The following is a 25996-nucleotide window of genomic DNA, read 5'->3' as shown; positions in this document are numbered from 1 at the left end:
AAGAGCTTCATTCTTCCTTTAAGGAGGGAAAGAAAAGCTGAACTGATGGAGCTCAGGAAACGTGGTTGTTTCTTTCCTGCAACACTTGGTAAGAAATATCTGTGTTAACTGGCATTGAATTATAATCACAAGATGTTCTTTGCAACACTTCATTTACTAGCAAATTAATGACTGGCCTGGATTAGCCTGCCCTTTCTGTAATTACAAAGTGTAATAATTAGAGAAGCAGTATTCCAAATAATACACTTTATTGGAGCCTGAGATTTATAGAAAGACAGTATGAGCGACTATTAATGGGGAAGTAAATTCTGCAGGCAGGAGCTGGCATCAGCTTTCTCGGAATCTTCATTAGCCAGGAGTACTCCACTGCTGAGCAATGTAACAACTATTTTAATTGTCCAAACAGATGTACTTTGTAATACAAATTTTGATTTTTTTCGTAAAGTTTGGGTTTCTGGGTTTTTTTTTTTTTTGAAGGCACTGTACAGTTTCACACACTGTAATTGTAAACTCACTGAAGGGGAGCTCATAATGTGGTTTGGATTTTTTTTCCTTAATTGTCATATAGTGGATTTAGAAAAAAGAATAAGAAAGCCAGATGGCATAGTTTTGATGCTACTGGGACACTTCTGGTTAGAAAATGGCAAACCCTAGGTGATTTTCAAGTAGATTGCCTCATAGCAGTGGGTACCACTCAGCTTTGGCTTCTGTCTGATTAAATGCAAATGACTGGCTAAGCATCTTGTTTCACACTTGTTGCAACTGCAAGTAGTAACTGATTATTAATTTTGATTAGTAACTACTGATGCTTCATAAATCTACTGCTGCACAAAGAACAGGAGGAAATGTGCGGTGTTCACTTAGATCGTGATCTTCATAATTTTGATAGCGTGTTGTGGAGAAGTGGCTTCAAATACCTCTCGTAGGCTGGGCTCATCTATTCAGAAAGAGAATGTGGAAGGGAATTAATAGTAATGAAGAAGGCAAACACCAATTTTTTTCTTAAGAATGATCTCTGAAATATAGAAAGCTAGGCTGTTTAAAAAAGCCCCACAAAACACAACAAAACCAAACCACTGGCTACTTCTGCCATGTGTAAGATCTCTTTCCCTATAGCATGTGCTGTCCTTTATAACCAATACATAACACTCATCCCAAATGGGACAGCATACTATTTAACTTCAAAAAATATGCTTCAACTTGAATGTTTGCTGAAGGCGAATTTTGTGTTCAGCTGTAGTTTCAAAGGGTTGCTGATTACTACAGTAAAAATCTCACTTAAGGCAAAATGAGTTTTCAGACACAGCAGTAGTTATTTACATCATGCAGAATTTTACATTACTCCACAATATGGACGAATTAAATGAAAGTAAAGTGCTGAAGACCATGAGGGATGAAATTGCCTTGTTTAACATTTATACGCTTTCTGGTTAAACATACTGTTAAGAAAAATTTAAGTATTGCACTAGTAAAAGTACCAGTTCTTGGAAAATACCCTGCATTTAGGGGCTCTTGCAGCCACCCAGTGTTGTTCCATAATTGTAAAGTATGTAAACAGACTTTTGTGTTACCTTGTTTTGTACAATGTAACCTCAGTGATATAAGTTTAAAAACTAAAACCACATTGGTGGCAGGTGACCGTCCAGCTCCCTGGTACAAGCTCTAGTACTCTGGGGGCTGGGAGGTTAAATGCCTGAGTTAAGATTACAGGTGGCATAACTGGAGTATCACAGGTGATTGTTCAGACTGAGATACTAAGAATTAAAAGCTCTTATTCTACTTGCTTTTATCTGAATTGCTTTTATTAAAAGAAAAGCAAACAATTTCTGCTCTGGTTAATGCAGAAGTTGCCTGGCTGTAGTCCAGCATCCATACCTGCTTGTTGGTCGGTGACTTCTGAGCCCACTCGTAAAGCCGTTGGTAAACTTGTCCGTCGTAACTGCCAAGCGCAGAATTCAAGCTCTTATCTGTGAAATCAAAAGCGTCCACTAGTGGAACGGCATCCTTCCTATGGAGCAGATAAATGACATTTGTATTACTGAAGTGAGTATTGCTTTGTAAGGGCGGCAAATAAGTCAAAGGTAAACTTGAAAGTCAGTTGTCCAGGTTCTTCAGCCTAAAAAGCCTGTGCCAGTCTTCCCTCTTGCCTGTGCTGTAGGGAAAATCCTGCTTGTTTCGATTCCTCAGAGGTGTGTCTACTAATGCCCTGAGTTGTCTGTGCTGTTGAATGGGTATATTCGCGGGGTCTTGTAACCACCTGGGCTCCATCCCTAATTCCCTAATTTAGGACTCAGTCTCATGTCAGATGTTTTCTCAGCAGACACTGCGAGTTCTTTTGGCCTTTGCTGTGGTTTTTTTTTTTCCTTTTTTCTTATGCTGTATGTGTTTGTCTTACAAAATGGAATAAGGTTGCTACTAGATTGATGTGCTTTGCTGATCTCCAGCCTTCATCTACTCTAAAGTATTTCTATTACCTCATCAAGGGGTGTCGAGGTGTTCTACTCTGTGTCTGTAAGAACAAAGCAACCCTGAACAGCAGCAACAGCTCATTTATTTAGCCCAGGGGCCAATTTGGCAGCAGTCAGCAACAGATAGCTAGAGTGTAAGGACAAGTATGTAATGACAGCATCTTCTGAGCAAGAGATGGTTTCTTTTTCCTTGTTTTCCCATTTTCCTGGGTGTAGGAAGTCATGCTGGCTGTCAGTCATCCCTGAGGTACAGGGATGCAAAGTGGTTTGCATCTTCCAGTTCCTTTTAGGAAAGGGCTGCTTGGGCGTTTGGGAAAGGATGGGTTTTTGCTACAGACTGGGAAGTGTTTGTATCCTTTCTACTAATTGTAAATAACTGACTTTTAATTACCCAGTAAACACCCACTCCATTCTTGAAGCCTGTTAACAAGGCATGGACTAACACAGAGAAGTGGCAATGAATTCCAGAGACAACAGTGGGTTGGGTTTTTGAAAACATCATGTTAAGCTTATTGCTTAACCTTGAATTCTGTGATCAGTTCTGAAAATGCTTGCTGTTCGGCTCAGTCCTGTTCAGCTCTCAGTTATGGTGTATTCTTATTTTTTTACCTTTCTAAGGTAGCTTAAGTAGAATTTTACATACAGTTGCAACTCACTACTTTGCACCATAAATTAATCTTAACAAACAGCACTGATCAGTGGAAGATGAACCCTTCGTCAAAAGGCCTTAATGAGTGTTGTGGTGAGTTAAAACCTTAGCATATCTCAGAATTCACATAGGCATAACTGGTCTCAAGCAGATGCATCTGAACTAGCTGTAGGCAGGATTGTTTGGGTACCAGTTGCAACTCAGCCATGGCAACAGTGTAGGCTGTATTAGCTGTGGCTTAAGCAGGTTTTGCAGCATATGATCGGTTGCTGTGGCTGCCTCCTGCCAGTGCTGCTCTGACTACATATTATCCTGCTTTTGCGCTACAGCAAGTGGTAGAGTGTTCAGGATTTCTTGATCTATAATTTAAGATTTCATGTTACAGAACTTTAATTTAGAGATTGCAGAGGAGCTGGACACTTAGGTCTGTTTTGCTGTGAGAACAAGCTCTGTGTAGATGTTTCAATCAATTTCTAGTGCTGGCAGCCAACGAAAACAAAAACTGAATGAGGTGAATTGGCTTTGGAAATGTTGCCATCGGTACAGCAGCACCATTTCATATCTTTCACAGGGACAAACTGAATAGCTGTGTATTTCCTCTCATGCTAGAGCAGCTGCTCACCGAACAACAGCCAGGAGGTCCAGGTATGATGCTGTGACCATGTCCATTTGAGCTCCAGATATGTATCCGTCATGCAAGAAGAGTCCTGCGTTTGAGAAGATCCCGTGTAATGCAAAGAGGTCACAAAGATGTTTCATAATCTTCTGGATGCCAGCCTTGGTCTCAAGTTTTTCCACGGTTTCTACAAAGTTTTTCACTGTGATGTAGTGGCAGTGAGCCTGGAAAACAAACACAATCAACAGTGAAAGCACCTCAAAACACTTTTAGTAGGCTAAGTGACTCAAACGTTCTTGCAAAGAATATAAAACCTTTTCATTTCCATGGCACTCTTCCAGTCTGTATTCTTTGTATGCTGGTTGGCCAGGCCTTTTGCATTCATGCCTTGCAGCAACAGTAGAGAAGAATTGGGGTTGTAAATATTCATCGCTGTGGTATTTGTAAACTCCAGAAAACCGCTTCAGAAATCATGGTAGTACTTAATTCTAAATATTTCTGGTGAATACCCCAAAGAGTTTGTGTGATGGAAACCACTGGAATGCGCTTGTGTTGACACATAGCAAGTGAATCTTTGTTACACATCAACAGGAGAAAACTCTTCCACTGAAGACCTTGGGCTCATGTCATATTGGGCTCGGTGTCTGTAGGGCTTCAGCTCTGAAAGCATCCAGAACAGAAGGACGACAAAACTTACCTCTCGCTTTTGTGGGTTTAAGTAAACTGATAATTTCTGGGTCAGCCACTAGTAGAGTCTCTTAACTGCCACGTTACAGGAGTACTAGCTGAGGTCCACAGCAAATGAAGCAGGCTGACTCCACCTGTTTGTGGGGGTGACTCCTGTCGTGCTGACATTGCTGTGGGTGGCTGGTGGTGTAGGTATCTGCATGAGTTCGCTCCCCTAGTTCTCCTGCCAGCTGTGGGTGTAAGCATGGCACACCTGCACTGCAGCTCTTCCTTGCTGGCATGGTCAAGCGGTGGTGGAGGCCAGCGTGGACTGCAGAACCTGCCTGAGAAGCTGGGTGTCTGCTCAAGCAATGAATCCTTGTGGAGTCTGCAGCAAAGCCGTACCCAGTGCCTGAGCTGCTCGGCTGAGAGCTGGCAGGCGTCAGCTCATATCGCTGCTGTGCCAGTCGTGTGGGTGAGTCTCCGGGGAAGGTGTGGAATATGAAGTAAATACAGAAGTGCCCCAAGAAAGCAGCAGGCTATCAAGTTTTTAATGTTATGGGGGAAACTCAAGGGCTTGGGTGACTCTTCCTTAAGTATGTAAGAAACTTTGGGGGCCCAGATCCCATTTCCTAAAGAACAGCAGCACAGTCACTACTGACAATACTACACCCAGCCCTCTGCGTGTGTTAGGATCTTCAGAAATAGTTTCTTTCCGACTAGTCCGGTGTCTAGGTTCTCCTTCTCACTTCTTAGAGCGAGCTCTATTCCAGCTCGTCCTCTAACATGTGGTCTCCCCTGCTCTTCAGTCTGGAGACCTCAGCCATGAGTGGGAGGAGAAGGGAATGGCTTCTTCGGGTTTGTGTGCAAGAAGCACTAGTCAGCCTTTTCTAGAGGTAATCTGAAATTTTGCTTCATTTTCATTCCGCTAAAAATACATTTACATTTAAACAATTTACTAGGAAAGTAATTTTACAAAGTCACTTTATAGGTGGTTTTCTTTAGTTTTGAGGCAGTTACACAGTTTTTCTGCTCTTTTTTCAAGCTTACAGTATTGAATACTTGCTGCTTCCACTGAATCTGTGTAATTGAAAATGGGGGTGACGCAAAGCAGACAGGTGACCACAAAAAAATGCTGCTGCTGAGATCAGGTCTTTGCTCCCTTACTCAGTGAGTTCTTGTTTGGAAGGATTATGATCATGCTTACTAATATGAGTGGATTAGTGCTTCCAACGGTTTTGGAAGGATCTCTGCTGTTGCTGAGAAAGAATTTGATTTGTCAAGGACTTTGTCTAATTTACTGACTACAAGGGGGCTATACCCTACTATGAAACCACCAAGATGGTATCACCACAGTTAGGTAGGGTTCCTTTTTCTTTGTCAGGGGCTTCTTGCTAAGTCCATTTCAATTTGGATTGGCTCTGGCTGAACAGTAGATTACAGCAAGATGTTTTTCATTAAAAATTGAATGAATGTTAAAGTAACCCATGGATCTGTTTAAAATTTTCCTTTCCTCGGCTCAGGAAGGAAGGAAGGAAGGAAGACCTTCACCATAATTGTAGAGGAATTGCACTTAATTGCATACTAATTGGAGATTCTAAAGTATCAGTGGTTTTGGTTTTCATTTAAATTTAGGGCTCTTCTCCCCTCTTGCTTTCTTTTCAGCTTAGTTCTGTACTAACTAACCCTTGTTTTGTGGAACAGATGCTGCTGTCCTGATCCTGCTTCAGCTGAAGGCATGCTGGTTGCCTGTCTAATCCATGTGAACTGGAAATTGGTTTTGAATCTTACTAACTTGACTTCAATTTGATTTTTCTTTCAGTAGTAATTAACATTGCACTTATCACTGCTTTTTTGTTGTTTTCCCTGCAGTTAGCTTTCCTTGTAAGTGGTACATGTAAGGAAAACCAGGCATGCTTCACCTTTGCTGTGACTCCTCCACCAGCTTTCAGTAGGCTTTGGGAGGCTTTCTTCTGGGAGCCAGAAACACTGGGTTCTTATAAAAAGCGTTAGCTGGAGATGGTGGATTCTTGTTGCAGGGTATGGGAGGTCTGATTCTGCCAGTAGTGGCACCGTAACAGTGCATGGCTTTTTTTTAATTGGGTTTGGTTTTTTTCCCCCTCCCTTTCATTTCTACTCCCTTTAGTCTTTTTTCCAACTGGCCTAGTCAGATGGCAAATTCTTCAGATCAGGAGTTGTTTCTTACTACGATTTTCCCAGCATGCAGACCACAGTGGTGCCCTGGTCTTTGTGGTGTCCCTTAGATACTAACAGAAAACAAAAACAGCACTGAGACTTCAAGCTAATCATGCTGTTTCTGTTGCATATTGTATCATAAAGACAGGCATCAAATAAACAGATAAATTTTGCTAACCTTCGCAGCCTGCGCGAGCTGCACTGTGCACCGGTTCCATGCGTCGTGCTTTTTGACTCCAGACTGAACCAAGTCCTGTAGTTTAGCTGCTGTGCTGCTTACAAGTCTGGAAAATTATAAAAGCATATTGTGTATGAATACAGTAGCCCACATGCAGTCATTTCATACTCGTGTGTGATCAAATGGCAAAAATGGCATTTCTGACATTTGAAGTTATCCACACTCAGTATGAGTAAACTTTAGATTATGCAAAATCTAAGTACAAACTGGGAGAAGCACCCAGACCACCCTGGACTGAAGGATTTCTACCTTCTCAGCTTCCAGAGTAGTTTACTAGGGGGTCTGCTGAGTTCTTCTTGGGTTGGGTGTGTGTAAGGAGAGTTTGCAAAACAAAATAAAGTGGTGATAATATTGGACTGATGTTACATTATGTTTCTACTTTTCTACACAGGTAGCCAAATCCCTGCTCCCATTGAGACTGAAGCTTTTGGAAGAATGGCGCTGGCTCTGTTTTTACACTGATTTGAATGACAGCAGGGTTGTCCTATCCATTTACCTGGTTTTTAGAGATGATGCCTATATGGCCCATGACTGTGCATGCAATACTCATGAGAACGCTCATGATACTATTGTGTTGAGTAGCTGAATGTGTAGTTGAAAGGCTATGGGCAGAATGAGAGGCTCTATGTTTGCTGTGGTAATTGAAAACAAACATCAGTTTCACAGGTATGAGATTTTAACTTCATAGAACTGCACAGGATACAGTTGCCAGAAGGTTTTACTGGATGGCAACTCAGTGATGTGGTCTGGAATTTACTTTAGTGCCATCAGCTCAGGATAGAATCAGCTCCGTGGATTATAGTTGTTTGGTAGCACATGGCTTAAAAACTTCTGATGTTCTAAATGTGAAAGCTTCGTATTGAACATTTGATGTGGCTGTTAATCCTGTGTGAGTCTTCTCTTTCAGGAGCAGATGGTGTCAATTCTTGTGTAACTTGTGTTATTTTACCTCCCTTCAAAGCAAGGAAGAAGGTGAACTCCTAACACATTTCTGATGTCAAAGAGAGAAACCCTGTCCCCCGTCCTCCGTACTGACCTGACTGCCATGTGTTGATAGGCCTTAGTGTAAATATCTGGACAGAGAAAATCCAACTTGTTCTTGGCTGGACACTTCTCGGGTTTCACTGCAGCCAGGTAAGTGACAGATGGCGGAACAGGCTGGCCAGTGTTGGCTGCCTTGAAGCATTTAACCAGGAACCTGGGAAGAGGGTAAGAATCAGAGCCGGGCATGGTTGTGATCCCCACGCAGCAAATGGTCATACAAACAGTAAAGCGGGCTTGGGTGTGGAGCAGCAAGGTGTGACCCACCCCATCAGTGGTCCAGAACTGGACCCAAACAAGTAATGACCTTTTGTTTAGCATGTTATTTGCGATAACCTAATCTGTGATGGGTCTCAGGGGTAGCCTGTCTACTGTATTTAAGGGTACAGCAATCTGTAGTGATGAATTTTTAGGAAGAAACTTGCTGTGGCTATTGGCAGTCTCAGCAGCACAGTCATCATATACATATCAACTTTGCAGCCTGAGTCTTAATGCTGCTTTGGTCTTACCCTCTGTGGTCTCCAACACACAGTCACGTTGTGTTAACAAACCTAAGACCCTTTCTTGGAGCTAAACATGTGTCCAAGGAGCATTCCCCATGCGCTTATGTTTTTTGACACCTCTTGACCTTGCTATTTATCTTGCAAGAAGAGGCAATAACGAATGCAGAAGTGTCTGCACACAAGCAGAGCTATGTGGTAGCACCTCTGTCCCTGGGAAGTGTACTGGTTTTCTCCTTCTAGTAAAACCACGCGTTATTAAAAGTTCAAGCAGCTGTGGTTTCTTTCTTCTGTATTTCTTCTACTCTGGATAATCAGCAGTCTGTTTGTTTGGAGGAGAGTGGTGTTCTTGGAGCATGACTCATCCGCTTTGTGTCCAACAACTTTGCCTTCTCTGAATCAACCTCGCACACAAAGTAATGCTATTGTGTTACATTGGTTGCTTAACAAAAAATAAACTGCAAAACTTGTATAGCAATGCTTTTGCTGCCCTACTAGGCAAAGAGGAAAATGAGGTTATGCAGAACAGCACCTGCATATGTCCCAAAAACAAAAATAGAGAGATAATCCGATTCCCATGCACCTCCATGCCTGTTAGACAGAAGACGTGAATAGTTTATGTCCTGAGCTGTATTTTTAGAAGGTGCTGTGAGAAAGGAGTAGCTGGTTTTACTGGTTTTGGAGAAGAAGTGGTAGAGGTTGAATAAATGAGAGGGCAGGCTTTTAGGTGAACACATTTGAATTGTTACCTGGCAGTTTGCAGGAGCAAAATGGTGTTCTCCCCTTCATAAATACAAGAGGCAACTATTTTAGTATACAAGGAAGGGAGTCCGCTCAGCAAGGAGTACCCATGTCCCCCGCAGGCCCGGAGGCAGATGTCCACTGCTGAAGTGCAATACTGAGTAACCAAGGCTTTAAAGCCTGAAGAAAATGCATGGAGCTGTTTGGGGGGGAAAAAAATTAATTAAATAAATATATATATAAAAAATGCAGGGTGTTAATAGTGGAAGTGTTCTAAAGTAATCCTCAGATCAAGTTTCCTTTTTAAATTTTGTGCCATTTCTGGGCATGAAATCCCTGTCAGATCCTCCTTTGCTTGTTGGTGCAGCACCCAGCTCCCTGAGCTTGACCTTCAGTTTCTGCCTGGGATGCTGCACACCCTCATGCTGGGCACGCTGTGGTCAGTTTATGCATTTTTGGTTTCTCTCAACCAGCAGTGGCTTTGGCCACCCTTGTTCAGAGTGTTTTCATTTCAGGCTTCCAGTTGCAAAATCTTATGTTCTATCTAAAAGTAACATTTTTGGTTTTGGCTCAGAAGTGCGTATTTGCATGTGCATTCATAGATGAAGTTGTGAAATAACGCTTTGTGCCACCAGGTACTTGGAACAAGGCTTTTACCAAACAGACATGCTTTTCAAGGACTTTTCACTCTGCAATAGTTCCCCAAAACAGAAAATTTGGGACGGTGAGGCAAATGCTGTTGTTCACTGGTTCTGGACCTAGGACACACAGCTTGTTCTCAGTGTTTCCTCTTTCTCCAGTTACCTAGGGGTAAGAGGAATGCTTGTCCAGTTTGCTAAAATACTTCGATACTGAGAGGTGAGAAATGCTGTACGAGCTAATCCTGCTGCAGCTCACCTCTGGCAGTGTGTCAAAGTTCTTGTTCTGGATCTCGCTGTACGCCTTGTTGAATAGCTCCTGCAGGTAGTCGTTGATGAAATGAAAGGCATAGGCTGCTGCCAATGGGGGCAGCAATTTCTCTTGCTGAGTCTGGTAGTCAAGGATTTTTGCTTCTTCTTCCCTGTTGGAAGACAGCTGATGAAGTAGGGAAAGTGTGGAGACAGGCGTAGCTACTGTTAGTTTACCTACTGCATAATGAAAAATGGCATTTTTCACTACCAAGCAGCAGTGTGTGAATGGGACTGAGCTGATGTCGTGGCGGCAAATCTGCCCAGCTTGCTAAGGCTGTTAGAGAAACAAGTCTGACTAGGAAAAAAAGTGTGGGGTTTTTTTTTTCCTGCTGTGTTGGTGAACCAGCCTAACAGTAGAAAAGGCTCTGTGCGTGCAGTCGGTACGGAAGGGGAACAGGGACTGCGGGAGAGGAGGAGGATGAAACCTTCAAGGACAGCAAGTTGTTAGGCCCTCGAAGGGAGGTGGTGGCACTGCACCCTGAAAAACTTTTGCTTTTCAAACTGATTCTTTGTGGCCCTGGGTGTACATAGGTTTTCCTGGACATATTGAAGTCTATAAATTATTTTAAGCTTTCTGCGCTTTTTTTGGATGTTCTTTGCCACTTTTGCTGTGGTTAGTACATGCAGGACTTCAAATGATGGAACTGGTTATTGCAGCAGTTCAGCATGCTGTGCTCTTGTGTTTGGTTTGCGTTTGAACCAAACCACGATCTCATTAGGCTCTGCTTGCTTTTGAAAGAAGACTGAAGTGGAAATTTTTGAAATCCATTCAAATGAAAATATCTATATAAAAATTACAGGGATTCTTACCAGACTAATAAAATTCAGTGTCACAGTGTGGCTACTGGAATTGTGGGTGTTGGAAGGTATTCTAATGTCGCACCCACTCATAGGGTGCTACAGGCTAAGAATTCGGCAACTTGTCTGCTTTGTCTGGATTCTGCTGAGTTACGGGATTACCATGGGTGGGCTAGTTATAAGAAAATTAAGTTGCCTGTGTGAACTGCTGAACTATTCCAACTCTGAAATGTATCTTAGAAGGAACAGTAAACATTCTGCTGTACTTTGACTGAAGCTCGTTCAATGTAAATAATGGGGAAGCATGTTTGTAATACCCTATCTGGGCCAGGACATAAGCCAGTGATGTGCTGAAAGATAAGATGAAAAGCTGAAATACAGACTGGTGTGGGGAACATGGTGTACTGTCCCCTTCCCACCACTGTGGACCTGAGTGGCATTACCCAGGCTTTAACTTGGACTGCCGGCGAACCACGGAGTATCGGATGGCGATGGTGCAAGCTTTCATTAGAGGTATTATAACTTCATCTGCAATCAGGGAAATGCGCACTGTAGTCATTGTGAAATAGTTAATCTTCTGTGACCCCTGTCTTACATAGGTGCCATCTGGTTGAACCTAGAGCAGAGAGAGGATGTTAGGTGCCGCTTTCTTCAATACACAGTACTAGGATTGTTGTGTAATCTGTATGCATAGAATAAAACGGACATCAAAATCCTTCAATGGATGCAAACTTAAGTATTTTTCTGTATGACGGATGAAACATAGCCGTTTGAAAAGACAAACTTTTACTGCTTCTGGCTCAGATAGGTTCTGCCTGCCCTGTGAACCCTAACCTCTGAACATGGAATTCCTGACATGGAGTTTCATTTAGGATTCAGGTAACCTGCCCTTGGTAAACTGCAGAGACTTGTGAGAGTCTCGCAGGCAAGTCCATGATGTGAGTCCACACATACCTCGCAAAACTTGTTCAGCATGTTCTCCCTGGGGATGCGCACATTCTGCAGCATGAGGTAGCCGTTGTCAATGTGCTCAAAACTCATTTTGGGACCAATGTCTCCTGCAATTATGCCTGCAGTAGAAGAAAATATAGCCTGCTTACTTCTACTTGAACTTTTTTCTCCCCATTTTGGGTCAGGCTGGGGATCTCAAAGGAAGGGCACGTTCAGCTCTGCCTCTTTCCAGCATGGGCGATCTCGCTTGAGGGATGAAACAGGCATTTGAATGCCTTGTGGTAGTTTGTTTCCGTGATCCATCTGTTATCGATGTTGGCCAGGATCAGAACTGAGGTGTTAAGGCAGAGGTGGTTAGAGCAGCCCAGGCTTCTGGTTAAGAAGAAGGTTTGGTCTGGATATGCCTGAGGATACATTAAAGCTTCCTTTAGGTGAAAAATTGGGGTTAATGATAACTGTGCCTTGGGTATCTGTCTTTGGTTTTGGCAGTTACAACTCTCCCTGGGCTCAATGTTTTAGAAAACATTTAAGAACAAAATAAGCAGAGCACAGTGCTGCAGTGTCTGGGGTCATTTACCTGGACAGAGTGAATGGTCCTGAAGGCTGCGTATCTGCACAATGAAGGGATGCACGCCGTAGCACTTCCCGTGGACATACAGCTGAGCAAAGACCACTGTGTGGGTTGCTGACCTTCCCACTGCAAGAAGAAAAACAGCCCCATTCCCTTAAGACAAGGTTTTCACAGTTAACAGCAGCGCTCATTGCGTGTTAGGTCTTGCTAATATATGGGTCAGCATAGGTGTGATCCACAGTTGCTGGAAGCTGGAAATCGCCTGCATCTGTGCCCTGAGCCTGCTCTTGGCTCTCAGATGTTGTGTTATCCTCCTGCCTCTGCTGCTGCCCGTGAGGCTTGGATAAACAGTTTGCATCAGCAGATGAGAAAAAATAAATAGTTAAAGTTCATACTGTGCTGAGAGAGTGGGAAGTGCTGTAGCTGTTCGAGTAACTCCAGTTATTTTCTGTGAAATACCTTCCTGAAGGGAGCCATGAATTTCACATGAATTCTTTATGTCGAGACTGGCTGATGACTTGAATCCTTTATGCTGATGACCTCCGTGCAGTTTTTGGTTGTCTGCCTCTTATTTACAAAGAAGAGAAGATAGATTCCTGCAGCAGCAGGAGTTTCCCTGAGCGAAGTTCTCCAGCCCTGCCACCCAAGGGCTTTTGATAGGTGGTGGTGGCTCCCTTCTGGCCTTTGAACTTGTACAAACCCCTTTGGTCTCACTTGCCTCCCAATATGTGCATCCCTTACTGAAGTCCTCTGCTAGCACCTGGCCCCCAAACACAGAGCTTGACCAGGCAGACCAAGTAACTGAAGGAAGCAAATGAGAAAAAACAAAATGTTTTGTGTGATACTTACTGTCTCCAGGCCACCACTTCATGGCAGAGATCTTCGGTGTGTTCAGTATAAACTCCTGCGTAGTGGTATCAAAGACCGCTGTTGTTTCTAAACCTTGAAGATACGTTCCTTAAGAAAAAAAAGCAAAAACAAACAAGAAGAATTCCTGGTGTATCACAAGGATGGAAAGAGTGGAGGATCCCTGGAGGCTGCTGTGGGTACTACCAGGGTTTTGTGGTTTACCCTCCTGATGAGAACCGTGGCACAATGCTCCCAGCAACCCCACACCATCTCCTGCAAAGATCTCTTGAGCCACATGGTACTCGGGCAAGCTGCCTGGTTCATGGTGACAACCACCAGCTTGGGCAAGCTGCCTGGTTCATGGTGACAACCACCAGCTTGGGCAAGCTGCCTAGTTCATGGTGACAACCACCAGCTTGGGCAAGCTGCTTGGCTGATCCCCTCCACCGATGGTGAGTGCCTGTTGTCTAACCATGAGCTTTCATGCTCACTCTGTTATTTTTTCCACATTGGAGATGCACTGGCTTTGGTTTCGCCAGCTTGCAGAGGAACACAGAGGACATCAACCTCTAACACGCAAGTGGCATTTACCCCCACAGCCACCCCTGCCCCACTGAAGCAGGGACAGCTCGACCTGAAATCCCCCAAGAATCTGGGGTAATTGAAGCCTTTTGTCCTGTGGAAATGCCGCGTTTTCTTTGCAGCCTTACCATGCCCCAGTTCAGTCTGGGCGTAGCTTCCAATGAGCCGATACTCGGTGGCGAGAGGAATCCATTTGGTGATCTGTTTGTCGGAGCCCAGCACTGAAATGCTTCTCATGAAGACACGGTGAAGGAGAAAGGCGACATCTCCTGACAGTGCTCTGCAGAGAAGGCACAAGGGGTATTTTTATATGGATGAAATTCCAGGGATGTGATGAATGAGGCAGTGACACGGTGTCGATCACCAGACAGTACCACCTGCTGCCCTTTGATTTCTGCATTGTCATACCTTGCCCAACATCCAGCATCAACACGGTATTGCAGGAAAAGTGCTCTTCCAAGCTGCTTTTGTTCCTTCTTTTGTAGCAGTTTTCTGAAGTGTTGCTAGCTCATTATTTCACTTGCTTTTGGAGGAATTATCTGTTCTGAGTAACAGATGCTGAGCTCCTAAAAACACAGCCCAGCTCCAAAGCTCCTGTGGCTCTGATAGCTCGTGAGCCCTTTGTATCTTTATTTTACTTCACAGGATTTCTTTCCCGATTACTTCAGTCACATTTTGAGGCTGAGCTAAAACCCCCCCACCTCCCTACCTTAAAAGATTATTAAAAATAATCTTTCGTAGGATGGGGACAAAGCTTTTAGCAGGGCCTGTTGCAATAGGACAAGGGGTAATGGTTTTAAATTAAAAGAGGGTAGACTTAGACTAGATATAAGGAGGAATTTTTTTACAATGAGGGTGGTGAAACACTGGAACAGGTTGCCCAGAGAGGAGGTGTCCTGGCTTCAGCTGGGATAAATTTCTTCTTAGTAGCTGGTGCAGGGCTGTGTTTTGGATTTGGTGTGAGAACAGTGTTGATAGGACACTGATGGTTTTGGTTGTTGCTGGGTAATGTTCATACTGAGTCAAGGGCTTTTCAGTTTCTCAGGCCCTGCCAGCGAGAGGGCTGGAGGGGCACGGGAAACTGGGAGGGGACACAGCCAGGACAGCTGACCTGAACTAGCCAGAGGGATATTCCATACCATAGGACATTATACTGAGCATATAAACTGGGGGGGAGAATTGGCCAGGGCCCGCTGATCACTGCTCGTGGACTAGCTGGGCACCGGTCAGCGGGGGTGAGCAGCTGTATTGTGCATCACTTATTTTTTTTTTTTTTTCTCCCTTCCCTTTGGATTTTATTTCTCTCCCCTTCTCCCTCCTTTTCATTATAATTGTTATTATTATTTTCCCCCCTCCTATTTTATTTTAATTATTAAATTGTTCTTATCTCAACCCTATAGTTCACATTCCTTTCTGATCCTCCTCCCCATCCCTCGGTGGGGGGCAGGAGGGGGAGTGAGCGAGCAGCTGCCTGGTACATCATTTCTGGCTGGGGTTAAACCACCACAGGTGGTAGATGCCCCATCCCTGGAAATGTTCAAGGTCAGGTTGAACAGGGCTTTGAGCAACACGGTCTAGTTGAAGATGTCCCTGCTCATTGCAGGGTGCTTGGACTATTATTACCTTTAAAGGTCCCTTCCAACCCGTACTGTGCTATGGTTCTATGATTCCAAGAAATATTCGGAAGTTACTTTGAGTGTCAGCAGTGATTTGTGCAGGTATTGCCCTTTTGAGTGACACTTTTGAACTTGCGCCTTCTTACTGGGTATGGAACCCCACCAAACGGCAACAGCAAGCCAGTAATTGATTTAGCAAAGGGGGAAAGAAGGAGGGGCAAGCAATTAAAATGTGGACCTCAACCCCATGCAAAGTGCTAAGAAATTTTTTTAAGGAAAGGATTGTGAGAAATACGTTATTCAATTTACCTACAAACTAGGGTGTTGGTTTGTTGTTTTTTGGTTTTTGTTTTTAATACAGTATGGGTTTTCTAGATAGAGAAAATGTCTTTAATTTAATGTGGAAGTCAGTAATGTAACTGAAACAGCATTACTTCCAATTCTGCTTATACATTTTAAAATGTCTGATGGGTGCTCTGAGAGCTGTAGCACAAGTAAGGAGCGTGCTGAAGTGGAAATATCACACTGGGGATGTGAACTGCTGTGATCTATCACGCTGTACCCATGTGCTGCTCTTTGAGAAGTTCCCTGCCATGTATCATCATTTTCCCTTTTCCCGAGTGTGCTGCTAAAGTAAAAACCTGCAGCACGTTTGTATCAAAACCTTATCTGTCAACTGTTGGCCTCTCCCAGCCTTTGCTAAAGCTGATTCTTCTTGAAATACACAACTTCTAACAAAAAAACAGTTGTACATTAAAAAGATTAATAAAAATCACCTGTAAATGTACTTAAATTCAGGTCCATTCTCAGTCCATCCCATCTCGTGCATCTTTTTCTGGAGATGAACAGCCTTTCTGACTGCTGCTTCGTACCTCTCATTCTGGGTCTGGAAATACTGGTTTTCTCTGCTAAATACGGGGTCAGATTCAATAGCTTCGACTGCAAAATAACACAGAAGAGTTGGTTCTCCTGGGCCTGGGGAGGTGCAGGCAGTGCCTCGAGCCCCACTGGGGAGGAGCGGCCAGGACTGGGGTTGTGAACAGTGATGCTGTGGCTTTTTAGGATGACTGCAGACAAGTTTTATTTTGCTGGTGCTGGCTCTGATGGCTGTCAGGCCGAAGTCGGAAAAGCGGCAAGTTTGGGGAAGGAGGAGGGGAAGGGAGCCAAGTGGGCCTGGGAGAGGGGTCTGTCGAGTGGAAATGGTGACCCTGCAGGGTAAGGCACCGTCCCTGGTCAGGCTGTTGGAGATGACTGCGTGCCTCAGGCAGAAAATGCCATAGATCCTTCTGTCTCTAATTGCTGTTTCAGTGCCCTGACAGCAGCAAGAGCTGAGGTTAGCTGGATTTTGTGCAGAGGGTGGCTAACAGCTGGAGCTGCTGGGTGTCCCGCTCGGGACTTTACCAGCCCTTTGCAGAACTGTGAAGCAACTCTTGGGCTTGCTCGTTTTGTCAGCCTGAACACTCCTGCTGCTCCCTTTCTGCCTTGAAACCTTGAGTCCAAGTCCAATTACTTAAAGTTATACTGAACTCCAGTTGCACCGTGAAGTGTGCAAAGCCCAGTGGCCTGTGCTGCTTTCATTTGATAAAGAGTATAATACGGATGTAGTTACAGAGACAAAAGAGGATATTCTTTTTCCCTCTGTTCCTTTGAGCACACAGTCCTAATTTGGGATACCCACTGTAAGTGAGAGCAGTTCAGCCTGGCTAAGCCAACCTATGCAAGGAATTCCCCACCTGAATGAGCCTGCCCAGGAGGGTCACTGGCTGCAGTTCACGCCTGGCATGCATTGCCGAGCAGCAGCGCTAGCCCCCATGTGCAGCCCCCTCCCACAGAGGTGCTCGCTTGCCTGTGCAACCCTCAGTCCTTGTATTCCAGTTTATCCAGACTTGCCAGAGATACTGGGCATGGGAGCAGGAAAGGGGAAAAGCTTCAGATAGCTGGGGGGGGTGGGGTGGCTGCAGAGGAGCTGTGTTGATTGACACTAACAGGGAACTCCATCTCCACACTCCCACTTTTTTAAAGAGATGGGTGATAAGCAAATACCCAGCAGCGCAAAGCGCACTATGCTGCAAAGGAGGAGCACAAGTAGCGGGACAGCCAGGGGCCTCATGAGGCTCACTCACCCACCGCCCTCCGAATCCGAGTGTGCTCCGCACCGCCGTCCAGCCAGACCGTGAGCTTTTCCACGCTGAAGGAGGCCGTTTGCCTCTCGCTGGCAAGGTCAGGATTCATGCTGCCGAGGACTGAGCCCAGTGAGGACTTGCTGGTCTCCAGCAGAGCCATCCTGGAAGCTGCGTGGCTCTAGCACGGGCCGGGGCTTGCTGGGCGCTGGGACCTTCCAGTGGGTGCTGGGCGAGGGTGCTGGGTGTGCCTCCGGCACTTGCAGCGGGTTGGCCAAGGTGTTGTACCTGTACAGGGGTTGTGTGAATATTTAGGTGCTGCCTTGTCCCCATTGCAATAATACAGACAATGAAAATTTAGGGCACGTTTAAGAGCTCAAAATGCGGGTTTTCTGATGTGTTTTAAAACATAACTATTGTCGTTTAACCAGTCTGTTCCTGATATTTTATGAAAAGTTACTGCTGGAGTATCCCACAGGTGTGTGTTAACGTGCCTGGCCCCTGCGCCCCAGGCCGGCCCCCCCGTCCCACGGGGTCCCCGTGAACCACGGGCTCGGCTGGCATCGGCTGCGACCCGGTAATTCCCACGTTAGCAGGATGTGGGCAGGATACTACTACTAAGAAAAACCCCGTGGTATCTGGAAAACAAAGCAGGCTCTTCCCTTGACGAGGCTGCCGGCCTTCCTGAACTACTTTTTAATACTCCAAGAGATTTCCACTCTGGAAGCTCCTGTCAGCAGTCAGCCGTTCCTCCCGCCCCGGTTCAGAGCCCGGGCCCCGGCTGCCCGCCGGCCCGGGGCAGGGCGGCCCCACGGCGGGACCCACCGCCCCCGCGCTGCCCTTGAGCGGCCGCGGGCGCAGCCGCCGGGAGGCCCCGGGGCCCGGCCGCCGCGGGCGAGCGCAGCCCCCACGTACCTGGCTCCTCCGGGCGCCCTCCGGCTGGGCCCTGGCTCCGGGCGGCCGCGGCGGGACCTTGCCCGGCCCGTGGGTGTTCCCGGGGCGGGCGGGCGGGGCGCGGGGGCCCTCCCGGGGCCGGCGGGGCGCGGGCGGCAGGGCGGGCTGCGCGTCCAGCGCCCGCTGAGCGGCACCCTGCCCTTCGCCCCCATGTGTCATTTTTGTGGGTTTTTTTTTTTTGGTGTGTGTTTTTTTTTTTTTGTTTGTTTGTTTGTTTTTTCAGCCGGCCCCGGGTTCGCCTGGCTGAAGGTTTTCCCAGCTGCCTTACGGCGCTGCTATGGCACTGCCTGCGGCCCTGCTGCGGCCTGCGCTGCCAGCCGGGACACAGGGGTGTGCTGTGCAGGCCGGGCCTGCCGTGGGTGAAGGGGGGCTGCCCCTGCCGCCCCTGCCCCTGCCGCCCCTGCCAGGTCTGGGCTGGTGCCCAGTGGGCACAGGCTGGCAGCTCAGGCCCCGCTGGCTACAGCGGTACGAGCCCACGGGAGGGGTCCCCCCGCTGCCCACCGGCCATCAACGAACCTGCGCCGCTGCTGCTGCAGATCTGCTGGTTTCTCACTGGAAACTGCTTTGTCAGGGAAGGAGGTGGAACAGGTGGGACTCACCGTGCCCTGGAGTTGCTTCAACATGAGAAACTAAACAGAGGATAAGAAATTGTATGTAGTTTTGCATAACTGTAATATTAAGGCTGAGCCTGAGTGAACCAAGCCCAGCAGCCGTGAGGAGCAGCAAGTCAGAACAGCTGACGGGTAAGGGAAGGTGCGTTAGGGATGAATCTGGAAGCTTAAAGATGCTGTGTGGCTCTCTCACCCTGCCACAGCAATAGGTACCTCAATAGGTGATTAGAGCAATAGGGTGTCCTATGGATGTGCTGCTTGGTATTCTGGTCCCTACTGCACAGCATCACATCCTATGGTGGCTCGGGGTTGCCAGTGTTTGGGAGGCAGTAGCATCTTTCTGACGTTATTTGTGGGCTTTCTTTGCTTACTCTGCTGTTTTCTTCTGCTGCAGTCAGAAGCTCTCAGCCTCATGCGTCTTGAGTGCTGTTTGCAATTCAGCTAGTGGATCCTGATCTGCTGAAGGAAAGGCAGGGGATGGCAAGTTGGAAGAAGCCTGGCCCTGAACCCGTTTGCACCCTGATGTTCATGCAGGCTGGTATTTGGGCAGGTGTGGGTGCTGCCCGGGTAGGTCATTGCCAGCCGGCGTTAGGGAATGCTGGCAGAGCTGCACAGCCGGCAGCGCCCCTGCACACCTTGGCTGCACGTGCCCATGGGGTGCCCGCAGATCTCATGGGCTGCGGTGGGAACCAACAAGATCCACGAGAGCACGCAGTCATGGTGTGTTGGAACACACCACCGTTATCGTGTTGCTGATAATTTTGCATTTTTCCCCATTTCCATAAGCCTGCATATCCCTGGTGTCATGTCCGACTCACAGGTTTCACGCGATGCTTTTATCAACGCAAAAGCAGTCACTCTACGGCAGTTTTAGATCATTTTGGGAAATTATCTAAATATAGAGAAATACCTGGACAGGCAGAAGAGAATTCCTGAGAAGGGAATCACCCAGGGCCAGTGTGACGGTACCGCTAGCTTGAGGAAGAAAACAAGAATTTGCCATTTCTGAGACAGTAACAAGAAATAAATATGCAGGAAAATGGAAGGGTTCCCTGAGAGGAGGCTGCACTGCAGGAGGCTGCCTGGAGGGCACTTCAGGAGGGAGTGCACAGGAAAAGAGATCTCAGCATAACCTGGATAAATTGCAAAGCTGGTATTGAAAACTCTGGCAGTAAGAAAAAATCCAGGCAATGGAGCAGTTTGTGCATAGCTAAAAGGCAATGTGTCCTTAAAGAATGGAAATGATTGTTTCTTTCTCTCTCCCATAGAAGATGAACTGTCACGGTACGTGTGGCCACTGTCATGAACAGTGTGGCCAGCAGGGCCAGGGCAGTGACCATCCTACTGCAGTGGGCACTGGTGCGGCCGCACCTCGGACCCTGGGTTCAGGGTTGGGCCCCTCACTCCCAGACAGACACTGAGGGGCTGGAGCGTGTCCAGAGCCGGGCAGGGGCTGGGGAAGGGGCTGGGGCACAGGTCTGATGAGGAGCACCTGAGGGAGCTTGGGGGTTCAGCCTGGAGAAGAGGAGGCTCAGGGGGGACGTATCGCTCTCTACAACTGCCTGAAAGGAGGCTGGGCTGGGCTGGGGTCGGTCTCTGCTCCCAGGTAACAAGCGGTAGGACAAGAGGAAACGGCCTCAAGTTGCCCCAGGGGAGGTTTAAATTGGATATTAGGAAAAATGTCTTCACTGAAAGGATGGTCAAGCACTGGAACAGGCTGCCCAGGGAGGTGGTGGAATCGTCATCCCTAGAGGTGTTTAAAAAAACACATAGATGTGGCGCTTAGGGACATGGTTTAGTGGTGGGCTTGGCAGTGCGGGTTAGTGGTTGGCCTCGATGATCTCCAAGGTCTTTTCTAACCCAAGTGATTCTATGATATGAATGACTGCCTTTGGCATCTGCTTGTGAAAGGAGGTGTGTAATTAGTGTAAGCAGTCTTGGGGCACAGCCCACTGAAACCTCGCTGGCTGGGGCTGCGAGAGGTTGATCAAGCATTTTACCAAGTCCTGCCTGAGCCCCCCGGTCTCACACCTCACCAAAGGCCAGGCTCTCCAGTGAAGGTGTTTCCCTTTGTGTGGTTTGTGCCAGGAAATGAAGTCCGCAACCTGCTATGGCAGGATAGCAACTGAGCTGCTATTATAAGCGGTAACAAGGTAGGAAGATGTTTTGGGAACCTGACCTGAAGAACAGGTTTAGTCAAGGAGCCCTCATCCCTAATGATGAGCTGACTGCCCACACTGGTGCCGCAGGGTGCGGAGGGCCGGGAATGCTGTGTACCTCCTGGTGTGGCAATCCCAGCGGATACCTGGTGGCAGAGAAATGCATCCAAGCACCATCTCTGCCTTGTTCTGAGTGGGGAGCTGGCGTCTCTGCTGTTAAGGGTATTGCTAATGAGACAGAGAAGTCCTTTTCATTTGCTTTACTGCATTTAGTTTCAGTCCTGGCTCTCGGGGACCATGGTGTGTGACCTGGATGTGTGAAGCATCCTCTCTTTTTCTTATCTATTTAATCGGTGGTCTTTTGTTGCTGCTAAATCTCTTTAAAAATGTTTTAGAATAATGAGGTGAGCTGACTAGTGTGAGGATTACCTTTCAGTTCAAAATGGAGTTTTTGAATTAAATCCAAGGGCAATGTGTTTCCTTGGCTTTGTGGGTCTTATCCTGCCAGGCAGGTGGGCATTTTTGGCCAGTTAGAAATCAAACATATGGGAAGTTTCAGTGTACAAAGCCTGATTCCACAATTTTTGTGCCCTTAAACTTTCAGTAAATTGAGATGAAGTCTGGGAATAAGCAATAGAGGCAGCATTGGGTGCGGATGATGAAAACAGCTCGTTGATGAGTAAGTTAACACAGCACTAACAAAGGAGTTGCTGTCAGACTTCACTGATTTTTATGTTCATTCAGTTTATTTGGCTGTTGTCTGCTTGCATCCTTGGAGCTTTTTCAGTTCCTTGTAGAAAGAGCAAAATGTACAATCATCTTTTAGTTTATTTCTTCAGAAATGTCCACATTAAAAGGTATGAGTTAATTAAGTAGAGTTGCATGACATATATTTTTATATAAATGTATAAACACCAACACAGAATATAGACTATATACCACATAGGCAACATACACAGTGCAAAAAATTGTCCCCGTCAATACTCTGATAATCTGTGTCTTCTGGATACACCACGTTTATTCAGGAATGCGTTTTAAGGGCATAGGGAAGAATTCGTTTAAAAGAAAAAGAGACACAAAGATACCCCAAAATCTTCCTGTTGATGCCTACACTGATACTTTTTCGGGTGCCACCTCCATTGCTGCCACACCATGAAGCACAAGAGCATTGGTGAAGGTTGCCCAGGCTCTGGGTCTGAGCCCAGCCAGGGAGGCATTACCACTTCGCAGGGGTGTGAGGAGCTGTGTTGGAAGATGCTGTGATTTTTAAGCCAGCATTGAACAGTAAAAGCATCATTTCCCATGTGCCATCATGGAGGGCTGGAGCCTGCAGCTCTTGCCGTGGATGAAGCACCGTGTGTCCCGCTGTGTGCCATGTGGATGCTCCAGCCTGTCCTGGCCCCGCGGGAGCTGCCAGCACCGGCTGCTTGGGGTTTGGTGTGGGTGTGCAGCTGGGTGCCGGCTTTCAGCCCGCAGGGTCCTGGTGAGCTGCCAGGTCAGGGCTTTCTGCTGTCTCTCCACCGCTGGAAGGACTTCCTGTGACTGTTAGATCAGCCTGAGTTAGGACAGTGTGACCTGGCCCTCCCTTTCCCTTCTGGACACCTGCTGAGAATGAGCCAGATGCCCCTTAGCTATCATGGAGTGCACTGGTGTGCAGCCCCACTGTGCTGGGTGGGCACTGCATCTAAGGGAAACACTCATTTTTTTTCACTCTGATAATATTTGCGTACTCAGGAAGACCGCAGCAAAATATTTGCAAGTTTTTCAGTGCTGATCTGAGCACTCAGCTTACCCAGACCTTACCGGATGGCTTCAACCCAAGGACTTGTATAAATGCCCCTGTCCCAGCCCGGGTGAGCTGATAACACTGGTGCATATGGAGTGACAGATTGCCTCTCCTGGAGTACATGTCCATCTGTGGCAAAATTACAAATTAATTTGCTGAATTTTTTTTGAGCTCTTTGATCAAGGTTACTTAATCTGTGCCAGAACCCCTCACAAAACCCCCAGCACAGTAATTCTGGCTTGTTGTTTAAACTGATGTTACCTATGGAGTATCATACAGCATTCTTTACAGCTGTGTACAAACATCCTTAGTAACACCTTTTTTTTCTTGGAGAAATTTGGCTATTTTTTCCCCCTGAAAAAATGGTCAATGCTGCTTCTTCCTCATGGTTTTAATCATAACTTATATGAAAAGCTTCTCAGTTGGGAGGGGTGTAATAAATCCATTTAGATCTTGTTTGACCCTTAGTGACCATATGCACTGGATTTCTGAAATAAAAACTTTAAAATGAGCGTGATGAGCAAGGGGTTTAAAATTCACGGCAGAGACAGTGCTGTGGGGTGGGGCTCTCCAGGACTGAAATGGAGTGAAGGGCTTTTATGTCCAGTCTGTCGCAGAAGCCTCGTACCTGTCACTGCTCGTGATGTGGTGTGGCTCAGATGTTTTACTCAGGCTGCCAGGTCGAACAACAGCCCTCAAAATTAAGCACCCCACTGGACCAGGGAGACTAGGGAATGGATTAGTAACTTTTTAATAAATATGTGATAAATGCTTAGTTTCCCTTAATTTACATATGGATCCACTGCAGATGTGGATAGTAGGTATTGTTTATCCAGGTATTACCTTCCCAGCTGACTGGGTCCATTGAGGCTTGCCATTCAAGAGCTGGTGTCCAAGGCAGTTGGTGAGTTGTGCTGTTTAGGCTTTGTGTCAGGGCTGATGTGGGAAGCAAGAAGCTGAGATATTCCTGGAGGTGCAATTTCAGCTCTAGATGTGGACACCTCAGGGCATGGGTGCTCCGTACGTGTGGCAGGCTCTGTCCATGTGTGGCGCAAACACACGATCTATCTCAGCTTTGCTATACCAGCAGCAAGAAGATTTTTACTTTTTCAAGGTGGTGGCTGCAATGAGGGAGCTCTGACCTCTGGAAAAGGGGATGAAAAGCACTGACAAAGGGTTTTGCATCACCACATACATGCCCTGTAGCCCCTGGTGCCTACAGATGCCAGCTGTGTGCAGGGTGGCTACCAGGACACCAGTATGACATTACCACATTGACACTTCTCAGTCACATGTCTGGCTGCTGGGTAAGGGGCTGAAGCTCAGTCGTCCAGGGGCAAGAAGCAGTTTGCCTGTCTGCTGCATCTGCAGGGACCTGCTGCCTGGTCACTGCGCGCTTCCACACACAGCCATGCCGAAAACACCCAGCCTTTGCTTTCTGCACAGAGCGTTTGCCTCCCGCTTGGGGTGTTGATGGTGTGGTCCGATGGATTTTCTGCCTGAGCATGGAACTGCCTAAAGAGCTGTTTTCAAACAGGTTTGAAAAGCAGTTTAAAGATGCTTGTGAATAACAGTTGCACCTGCCTCTGCTGCATTGGTACGGGCACACAGAGGCTGATTTTTCTAATAGTACGGGTGTGCTGCTGGTACACACAGCCTCAGCCAGGCTTGACTCGCACACTGGGGCAATACCAGTGACCCTTGGGAAAGCCATTATGGTCGCCTGGGCTGTTCTCAGTAATACACAGATTGTCCCTTTTAGTTACCAGGCCAGGTTTCCAGGAACTTCTCCAGAGCTGCAGCCGCCCTCCTGTCACCCAGTGCCTGGTGAGCCTGCCTCCAGGAAGAAGCAGGGGTCCCCCAAACCATCCCTCCACAGACTTCCCTGGCTTAAACAGTCGCTGTGTTTCTAGGGTTAACCAAGAGTTAGCTGGAGGTTAGCATGCACCCACGATCTGGGGGGAAAAAAGAACATAATTTCGCTCTGCATCTCCCCGTGTGAGTACTTCTTCGGTGAATACTGCACCTTTTCCACAGTGGTACCTTACTGGGCTGGGGAAACCTTTTTTGTGCCTTTACTGGAGCAAGTGTTAATAACCATAAGCAGCCCCAACGGTGCAGGTGTGAATGTCCACCATGTACAGAGATGTCAGCGTGTGTGTGTTAGCGCCGGCCTTGGTAGGATCCCTGTTGAGTTTTGGCAGAAGCTACGCTGCTTTCTCATCCCCAGTCACCGTTGATGTTCTTCTCAGGTTTTCCTTGACCTTAATGAATTCTGGTGCATGGTCTTCCTGCTTCTCCTGCTCTTTCTCCAGCTGTAAGAAAGAAGAGTCACCATTAATTTGTGCATACTGAAGGACAAAAGTGCGTCAGCGACATTCAAACGGTGGGCTTTGTTATTGCTGGGTGTCCAGTTATTATTGCCCAAAGTTGAGTGTGTGCAGTGCACATGTCGGTGCTCTCTTTTTCCAAGTCATTATGCCAGAGCCATGTTCACCCTTAGTCTCTTTTTCTGGCCTCCTGAAAAATTAAATTATTTATTTTTATCCTCCAGGGAGGAGCATCTCCAGCAGAAAAGCAGGGGAGTGCTTCACTTCAGACCTGGCATGGAGAAGAGTGGAGGAGGTTTGAATCCTTCCCAGCAAAAAAGGCCTGTGAGCCTGGGGAAAGCTCTCAGCATTAGTTTATTGTCTAAGGGGGTGTAAGTCATCGTACTGCCTCACTTCTATATGCAAGGTCTTTATGGATCTGTCCCTGAATCACCTTGTTTCGTATTCCTGGTTCTTTGAGAGTGCTGGGCTTTGATTTTCAAGTGATCTCAGCTTGGCTGATAGGCTTGCAAGGGAGTTGTTGTGTCATTAATGAAATAAAAAAAAATCATCCATTTGCAGTGCAAATACTGGCAAGTAGGACAGGGAATGACAGTATTTTCAA

At 46.7% G+C, this 25996-nt stretch overlaps 2 protein-coding genes across 3 annotated transcripts in view; both read right to left on the bottom strand.

Moving 5' to 3' along the window:
• Window positions 1-231: 231 nt before the first annotated feature.
• ACOX2 (acyl-CoA oxidase 2) lies at window positions 232-18609 on the bottom strand. The gene is made up of 15 exons (XM_056335184.1): window positions 18468-18609; window positions 17556-17840; window positions 16209-16371; window positions 13945-14096; window positions 13235-13342; window positions 12392-12511; window positions 11818-11933; window positions 11307-11479; window positions 10013-10175; window positions 9124-9314; window positions 7870-8031; window positions 6774-6879; window positions 3740-3957; window positions 1876-2008; window positions 232-937 (listed from the first exon to the last, which is right to left on the bottom strand). The coding sequence occupies exons 2-15, from the start codon at window positions 17713-17715 to the stop codon at window positions 875-877; spliced, it is 2028 nt and encodes a 675-aa protein (XP_056191159.1). The 5' UTR covers window positions 17716-17840; window positions 18468-18609; the 3' UTR covers window positions 232-874.
• A 3477-nt stretch (window positions 18610-22086) lies between these two features.
• FAM107A (family with sequence similarity 107 member A) overlaps window positions 22087-25996 on the bottom strand; it is a 31229-nt gene continuing 27319 nt past the window's right edge. For both annotated transcript variants that reach the window (XM_056337099.1, XM_056337100.1), the window contains one exon: window positions 22087-25377. In XM_056337099.1, coding sequence (XP_056193074.1) covers window positions 25270-25377 — 108 coding nt within the window. In that variant the 3' untranslated portion in view covers window positions 22087-25269. The remainder of the gene's footprint in view (window positions 25378-25996) is intronic.

Source organism: Falco biarmicus, chromosome 4 (assembly GCF_023638135.1).
Source record: "Falco biarmicus isolate bFalBia1 chromosome 4, bFalBia1.pri, whole genome shotgun sequence".
NCBI classification, from domain to species: Eukaryota; Metazoa; Chordata; class Aves; order Falconiformes; family Falconidae; genus Falco; species Falco biarmicus.
The sequence above is the reverse complement of the archived record's forward strand: the minus strand, read 5'-3'. Positions and strand labels throughout refer to the sequence as shown.